The 8,817-nt window shown below is 32.0% G+C and overlaps 3 protein-coding genes across 6 annotated transcripts in view; 2 read left to right on the top strand and 1 right to left on the bottom strand.

Annotated features, from left to right (window-relative positions):
• TyrRS (Tyrosyl-tRNA synthetase) overlaps window positions 1-8,817 on the top strand; it is a 199,795-nt gene that overhangs the window by 156,729 nt on the left and 34,249 nt on the right. The window lies entirely within an intron of this gene.
• Window positions 330-5,141, top strand: Arl5 (ADP-ribosylation factor-like 5). The gene is made up of 4 exons (XM_069049475.1): window positions 330-727; window positions 788-996; window positions 1,050-1,285; window positions 1,820-5,141. Exons 1-4 carry the CDS (start codon window positions 682-684, stop codon window positions 1,866-1,868), a joined length of 540 nt encoding a protein of 179 aa, XP_068905576.1. The 5' UTR covers window positions 330-681; the 3' UTR covers window positions 1,869-5,141.
• On the bottom strand, window positions 3,084-8,815 carry LOC138132098 (MPN domain-containing protein-like). Of its 4 annotated transcripts, XM_069049470.1 has the most exons (7): window positions 7,063-8,815; window positions 6,793-6,921; window positions 6,475-6,615; window positions 6,086-6,423; window positions 5,608-5,777; window positions 5,191-5,439; window positions 3,084-5,141 (listed from the first exon to the last, which is right to left on the bottom strand). In XM_069049470.1, the coding sequence occupies exons 2-7, from the start codon at window positions 6,919-6,921 to the stop codon at window positions 4,120-4,122; spliced, it is 2,049 nt and encodes a 682-aa protein (XP_068905571.1). In that variant the 5' UTR covers window positions 7,063-8,815; the 3' UTR covers window positions 3,084-4,119. The 4 variants fall into 4 exon arrangements, with proteins under 4 accessions (XP_068905571.1, XP_068905574.1, XP_068905575.1 ...); XM_069049473.1 differs by lacking the exon at window positions 6,475-6,615; XM_069049474.1 differs by lacking the exon at window positions 6,793-6,921.

The raw sequence follows: 8,817 nt of genomic DNA, 5'->3' as shown, positions 1-8,817 counted from the left end.
TGCACAAGGTTTGAGTTAGGGTTTGTTTGAGTGGTGGGAAACGATGTAGAGCCTCACAAATTATTCTAGGAGGACGAGCGCCCTAAGGGAGTAAGGGTGTCTGGCTAAGAAAAACGCGAAAATTCGACGAGTAACTAAAGTAAACAATTATCGATAATTTTTAAAAATTAAACTCGATAAAAATGTTACTTCGCAGTTACTATTTTAATGTGGAGAACATATGGAGAATGTTTATATTCTTAGAATCTAACCATAGTACGTGATTCAACACTTTATTACTTTCCCAAGTTTCTCTTTTGTGATAGGGAGATAGAGTTTTTGTAATAGTGACGTCATAATACTACGAGATATGGGGGTTATGGCACGTCATACTCATACGTCAATCTGCCTTTTGTCAAATCAGTCCTTCATGTGATTGTGTTAGAATAATGACTTATTATGGACTTTTACAATTTCACTTATTTTTCTTTATGACAAATACAGCAAGCAGTAGTGTATAATCAATAATTTTCCCATGAAAAAAAATTATAGTTTGGTATTATTTTTTTTAACATATGATTACAAGTGCTAAAACATCGAATATTTGTTAATTGTGACTCTTCCAATAATAAATAGTACGGTAGAAGTGTTCTAAAGTTTTTATCATAGTTGCAACATATTTCAGTGAAAGCATATTTCAATATGGGTTTGCTGTTCTCTAAACTTTGGAGTTTTTTTGGCAATGAAGGTAAAGTTTGTTTCTTGTAAATAAATGTACGCTTTGTTAAACCTGCTGTTTGTCTTCTAGAACATAAAATTGTAATTGTTGGACTTGATAATGCAGGTAAAACCACTATCCTATATCAGTTCTTAATGAATGAAGTTGTTCATACTAGCCCCACTATTGGTTCAAATGTTGAAGAAGTTGTTTGGCGTAACATTCATTTCATAATGTGGGATTTAGGGGGCCAACAATCATTAAGGGCAGCTTGGAGTACTTACTATACAAACACAGAAGTAGGTAGTAAACATTTGATTAAAAGTAAAATCACTAAATGTGAATTTTTTAGTTTGTGATATTAGTAATAGATTCAACAGATAAAGAGAGGTTAAGTGTTATTCGAGAGGAACTATGCAAAATGTTGGCAAATGAAGAATTGTCTAAAGCTGGTGTCCTCATTTATGCTAATAAACAGGATGTTAAAGGGTCAATGAGTGCTTCTGAAATTTCCAAAGAATTAGATCTAACTTCAATTAAACAACAACAATGGCATATACAGTCATGTTGTGCTTTAACAGGAGAAGGGTAAATATCAATGTTTTGTTAATAATTTTGTATTTTGTGAAATGTGTTCAAAATGCTACCTATAAAAATATTTTCTTCTAAAGGTTACATTTTTCACTGTAATGGACCTTTCATTTTTAATGCAATGAAATCAACTTCACACTAATTTATCAATAATTTAATCAAACTGGTTATTCTTATATTTATGCCAAGAATTCAAAAAACATGTTTTATCTTTCAAATGGGTTGGTAGTTAAACAAAGTGATAGTTGAAAGCTGGTTTTATTATTTTTGTTGTGCTATCTTACAAACACTGTTCAGGTTGTTTTGGCACAATGGGAGATGATTTATTTTTTTAACGTTGAACATACAACAATGCACTAGACATTGCCGCTATTTATAACCTTAAACTTAAAAAAACGTAACCCCATTCAATAGACAGCCTTACTAGCAAATTAAATGCAAAATTGCCATGGCCTCCCATTATGCCAAAACAAGGTGAATGCATTTTGTGTTAAGCTATCAATATGTGTTCTACTTAAAATGTTCTTTCAGGTTGTACCAAGGGCTAGAATGGATAGTCACTCGATTAAAGAAAAAATGACGCAGTTAAAATACTGTAATCTCCCACCTTTTATAGCAGGTTATTGTATTATGTATACAATAACAAAAATGCTGCTACTAGTTTTTTTCTCATATTGAGAAATAAGGTTGTGTAAGTTTTCTTCATTGCTCTGTTGACAATATCGATTCCTTTTAAACTGCCTTGGTAAGAATGTAAAAAAATCTTTTAACTGTCTTAAACTATTTTGTCTTTAATTAAAAATATGTCAACGTAAAATAAACCAAAGGTGCAAATTTTAAGATATACCATACATTGTTTTAAGTAAAAGTATTACGTCTTTTTTCCCATATTTCAAAATTAATTAATTCAATTATACATGTAACGATCTATTTTATATAACTATGTATGTATTTTATTTGTGTTTTTTGATAATGAACACGATTTAATTGTACAGTAATTATAGTAAAATAAATTTCTGTTAATAAACTCTCAATTTTTATAAAATCTAAATTAGTAACTATTCATCTTATCACAAGTAAAAATATGTCTTAACCTTCTAGCCTTCTATGAGTACCTACCTAACTACACATCTGTCAACAAAAGCTGAACCGTCTTCTGAAGCAACTTTTTTTCTACGACACATTTTGACAGTATATTTAAACTTCCATCAGATAATTTTGTTAAATAGTAAATCCGTTACTACATTTCAGTATAGTAATAGAGTTAAGTAGTGTTATAATTTTTACCTGTAAGAATTCGGGATATCTGACCACGAAATTTTGATAGTTTCTTGTAAACTGAACTAAACGGCATTAAAGCTCTCTGTAACCTTCGCACGATAACTTCTTAGACCGAAAAAAAAAAACTTAACGAAACATGTAATAACACGAAATGTATTGATTAAAATTAGATTCACCGTAACTAGTTTAAAAACAGATAAGTACATTTCAAAAAATGCACTTGAAAATATTTACACAAAAAATTGTAGTTGGAAACTGGTCGAAAAAGTGCTGGTAATGGAGGTGATTACTGGCTCAAAGAATGTTAAACAAAATATAGTTATCGTTGAAAGTATTAGAACATTTGCACTCGTGAATAATGTTTTCGCGTGCTCAAATATTTTGTAATCCAGTCAAGGGAAAACAGTCGATACGTGTTACGTGTTGCATATTGGAATAAAAAAGATTTCTCCTAAAAATATATGTATACATTCACATATTGTAAGTACATGCTATAATTACAGAAAAAACACAATTTCCTTACAAATACTTTTATTTCATACATTAAAATGAGGGTTTTTACATTGACGGATTAAAAACAGTGAAACAGTTCAAATGTACGTTTTTAATTAATCTTCCGTTTTGAATAGTCCTACACCGATCGGAAGATTGTTCCTTCACACAAAAACAATCAGTTTCTTACTTTTTTTTTAACCATCTAATCACAATTTTTGTGTGAATGACTAAACAAACATCAATATCTTGTAACAATAATTTTCGTTAATATAACGAAAATAATGTTCGCTAACACTGACGAAGTGAAATCCTACAAACAGTAAATGGAAGGTTTCTATTTGTTCAGCACTTTTTTTATTTTTTGAACTTCTGGCAAGAATGGGCTGAGCTTTGTACTTTTTTCTTAAATTAAATAGGTAATTTTACATTACTTTATAAATACACGACAAAATTATTATACATTTAGATCACAATAAAATTTTATGGAGAAATAATATCTTGATTCTACTAAAACCAGCTTCGTAAAAGGGCATTTTTACCACGACTTCAGGTCTGTAACAACCACTTGTGATGCACCTTGTGGCATGGGTAACGAACAGAAAAGTTGCCAAAAATCTCTTGGGACGTAAATAAAATATAAGAAATATTCTGTGAATATTTTACATAAACATTACAAAATTATAATTTAAGGAATGTTAGAACATTCAAGCAAGCGTCAGAAATCATTTCAATTAGTTTTTTTTATTTTGAGAGCTAGTGGTAGAAAAAGTATGCAGCTCGAGACGTAAAGTGTTTTTTAAAGTAACACTTACGTTCCTTGGCGGAAGAATAAATGAAGTAATAAATACTGTTAAAATATTATTAAATTAATCTCTCTTAACTTTTATCGAGTACCATGACGATTTTCTTTTGCGTTTTGAAGGAATTTGACATTGAAATTTTTTTGTCTTGAAGAAACGAACTTGAAATACCGTCAAGAACTTTTTGCAATAAAATTTCATATTTTAAAACTACTTACAAAATTTAGTAAAAACAAAAATGAATATTTGTTACTATTAATCAGCTGCTAGATTAAGTGGTTTATCTTCATCTGATGTATGCCTCTGCTCTGAAGATACACTTAAATCGGTAGCCGATTCACTTAATTCGTTTGAATTTTTACAAATACCTAAATCGATAGAGTTAAAATCATTTTTCGGAATCTTGGTGGGTCGTTCACCCAAATCGATGCTCTTACTTAAATTAACAGTATAATCTGGAATACAGAACTCTTGTTTTGCAGATTTTGAAGACGGAACACTCAAGTCCGAAGCTGAAAAATCTGATTTAGATAAATTTAAATCTGGAGCGATAAAGTCTAATTTATTTTTCAAATTTAAGAGATCTGCTGCAAAATCTGATTTACCCTTAATATCCGAAGGAATTTTTAATGCCGTGCAATGTTTTTGGTCGCTTTTTGTTTTCGTTGGCAAAGGACTGCTGGTAGATAATGGTTTTAATAATTCTTGCATTTTAAACAAATTCGTGGACAAAAACATATTATTCGCGGCCAACGTGCTATGTGCCATCGGATCAGGCAGGCCTAATAAACTGCTGGGAGTTGGAAACTTTCCTGAATTAAACAGAAGATTCGAAATATCCGTCGGTAACATAAGATTGGAATTTAAAGAAGAATTTAAATTAGGCAACATCGGAGACTTTGATATTGAAGGAATAGAGAGCAAACAATCGTTTTCTTCAGTGTGATACCCCAAAGCGTCTCGAATAAAACGCCAAAGAACTGTTTCACTTTCATCTCTAGGAAATTTCGATATTAGCGTACTTTTTAATTTATCAATGTAAAGACTATTGCTTAAATAACGCTCACTGAAATTAATAAAGTCATGTTCTTTCTTGTAGTATTCAACGCATTTTTTTATTTCTTCTTTTACATTTGATGTTATTAACGAATCTTGTATGACACTGTAAGACATGAGCATCGGTCGCCCGTATTCGTTAGGTTTTGTTTCCGGCGGTGGTATCACCCAATAGGCTATAATGCTAGATTCCAACGAATTGTTTTCGTAGTTGTACGGTGCTGAAATGATCACGATTAGAAACGTTCACTCAAACGGAATCTTCATTACAAATAATTATTCCAATACACGGCGTGTAGTTATTATCAGACGTTCCTTTCATTCGTATTTGATAGTCCAGTTGGGCATCCACATCTCTCAAAGTCGGGGCTGCCGCAGCAAAAGGGTGGGAATGATACCAGCCGACTAGAGTAAGTTTTTCTTTTTCAATCGCTTTCGAAATTTCTGCTTCAATATGGTGTGCATTTTCTCTATCGAATTTTGTATTACGACACGGAAAGGCATGTGTTATTTGCAAATCTACAAATCAATTTACGTCAGAAAAGCTGTGAAATTTGAGCATTTTCAAAAATATCTTTTATTTAACACCTGCACAAGGTTTTGTGACGTTGCCCTTAAATTTGACAATTTATTAAATACTTCTTTGCTTATTCATATTCAACGCTTATTCTAATTCCTAAAACTCACTGTGATTGTTAACGTCCCAGTGCCCCGCAAGATATCCTGACACCTCCGATTTTGTTAGGTGACAATGAAAATCCATCAAAAGTGCAGCATTGGTTGAAAGAGATACCAAAAAAGGTTGAATTTTTCCCAAATTTGAAAAAGGTATACACTCGATCAGTGTATTAGCATCACTAAAAAAAAAAACAAAAAAACACTGTGATTAATAAGTTCATCCACTGGCGACATTTCACGTAACAATTTTAAGAAGTTTTTCTGCATAGAAGAAGTAAAGTAATTAAAAGTATATTTGTATATGCTGCGATCTCATTCACAATTTGTAACAGGTAATATATTTTTTTTTTTTAGAAAAAACTTCAACCTGTTTGTACTACCTGTTGTTTTGTATGTAAATAATAAAAGTAATGAAAGTGCCAAGATTTACACCACTATTTTTTAATTTTCTTACAGCCTGTATTAAATTGTTGCAAATAGAACTCACTGGGTCAAAGTCCTGTTTGCAATGGTATTGTGCTTCACAACAATCCTATGATACTGCATGCTATTTGTCATGGTTGTCTGTATCAAATGTTCAAGTTCTGATGACCCGTCAAATTCTTGATTTCTTTCTTCTTTCTTTTTTCTGTACCACACGTTCTTATAGGCGTCCAACTTTCGTCCCCGATATTTGACGGAAGCCCAACCACATCCCGATTTCTTTTCCGGATTTATGAATCTCTTACAGGCTATAGCCCAGGCACTTGGTGAAGCAAATACGATGTCTGTTTCTTGACTTCTAATTTTACCGTCTTCTAATAAATCACCCACAAACTTCTGACCCTGTCCGCGATAACAAATTTATTATTTAAAATCATGTAGTAAAAAACATACCAAATATTCTATTGTCATAGTTCCTTTACCAGGCTGCAAGATATCAGCAGACAAGAGCATTTGAAGGGTTACTGTACGGGGCGTGGTGGAGCTCCCGGTGGCGTGTTTTCCACCGCGGGATCCATTATCCCCTTCTAAATCCTACATGATATGAAATATTTTACTCAAAAAACACGCTACCACCGTGAATGAATGAAAAATAACTATCATGCATGCTACTGTTTTGAAATTATAATAAATATAAGATAATGTTAATATCAAGCAACAACAATTGGGTCTTTTGCATAATTATGATTGTGCAAGGGAACGAAAAGAGACCTCATCCGCGAAATCTTCTACGTCTTCTCCCTCTTCGTCGTGGAAATTGTTTTCATCGTCATCTAGATTGGAAGAAGTATTTACATTAGAGCTGCGCCCTAGGAGGGCTGCCTCGAGTTGAGACTGCATCTTAAGGAAAAATAGGTGTTAATAAAAGTGCAAGTTTTAACTAACACCCTAAAATAAAAGCTGAAAAGGCCGAAATATCCAGACAAGATATAGATCCTAACCTCCAACTGCAAATCCCTTTTAAAAATGTTTGTTACTCACCGGTGCTTTTACTTTCTTCGGCAATTTTAACTGCAAAGACGCTTAAAATTTCCACATATTTTCAAATGAAACGCACACACCACCTTTTTCTCATTTTGACACCTTGTATCAAACAATTGCATAAAATATCAAGTACGACTCAGTCAATGCCCCAGAAATCACAAATCACTTAAATCAATAACAACTTCAGTCACATTTACATAGAATTAGAAATACAGTCACGGCCACGGAATTACGTCAGTCTATGTCATTCAACTGAGACAGCTGTAAAACAGGTTTTATACATTTCTAACCCCACATTGGAATTTTTGACATGGATGTCAAAATCGTTGGCATTTTGATTTTGCGTGACAGAATTTCTGTCACAAAAATTTTGAATATCAGTCATAATGACAATAAAGCTTAGGCTGCACAAGTTGATAGTAAATAACTGACAAAATTCCGTGGCCGCAACTGTACCCTTTCTTCGAAGAGGTCATGTCCATGTCACAACTTCCCCCTTGAGAAGACCGCGCATTATTCGCAAAAAGCGGAGCAGCAAATGAACAACTTTACTGCACAAGTTTCGAGATCAAATATTACTTCGCAGGTTTCCTGCGCAGTTAATATTTTTTTAAAGTATACATTATTAATTTATTTGATACTTGACACGTTCTTTTTTCCAACTAACATTTTAATGCCACAATTAAGGGTGAAGACCACTCGTCATCATCAAGTCTACACGTTAAAAGATCGAATGAAATGAAAAGGCCACGAAAAGGTATTAATGTTCGGTAAATGGTAACGTTCCTTTGCCTCGGTAATGGATCAAGTGTAACCTGCATTATGCAACGGTAACAACTTTTCGTTTCAATTTATTGTAACATCAATTAATAACATAAACCATAATAAGACTACACCAATAACAGCAAATCATTTTTTTGGATATCTTTTTGCCTTTGTTTTTTTAAATATAAACACATATTTTAGTTAGTCTTACGTGTCGTGAATGCGGAATAAATTCTTATGAAACATTTACAAGTTAATGCAACATCTCTAATTTTGTTAATTGGACATCACCTAATATCTTTCATATGTAGGTACTACTGTTATAGAGAGGAGTGATTATTGCCGAAAGACTCTTCCAACAGTATAAATACAACAGAAAGTTCAGCTTACAAAATCTTGGTAAATGTCAATTAGTTGAAATGAGTTAATTGTTGTAATACTGTAATTGAACAATATATTTTCTGTCATCTAAAAAATTAATTAAATGAAATACTCGTAATTATTACTATTTAGCAATGAATATTTTTGGATCTGTAGTTCTGTTAAAGTAATTCACACGAAAAATGACGTGGAGTGATCGCGTTCCATTTTTGATTTCTTTGTTATGAATTTAAATTTCAGCTGGCAAAATTTTTACATTCATGGAAATTAAAATACATGTGTTTAGGTTACATAGGTACTGTCGAACAAATCTTTACACATTATGCAACTATTACACCTGTAACATTATTTTATGGATTCTTAACAATTTTTCTGCGTACAAAAACATTTACATTATACATTTATATAACTCAACTTCTTATCTTCAATGGCATGCTCCGCATATTTTTACAATTTTAACAATACAAAAGAATGAATTATTTTTCAGTAAGAATGTTGTAAACCAATATAAAAATAATTAAATTTAGGCAATAAATCCTTTCTTAAAAGTATTTAATAAGAGAGTTTGGATGAATACTTTATACGAATGATCAAATAAAAACGCTT

This window comes from Tenebrio molitor, chromosome 5 (assembly GCF_963966145.1).
Source record: "Tenebrio molitor chromosome 5, icTenMoli1.1, whole genome shotgun sequence".
NCBI classification, from domain to species: domain Eukaryota; kingdom Metazoa; phylum Arthropoda; class Insecta; order Coleoptera; family Tenebrionidae; genus Tenebrio; species Tenebrio molitor.
Note: the sequence above shows the minus strand (reverse complement) of the source record. Positions and strands in the feature narration are given on the sequence as shown.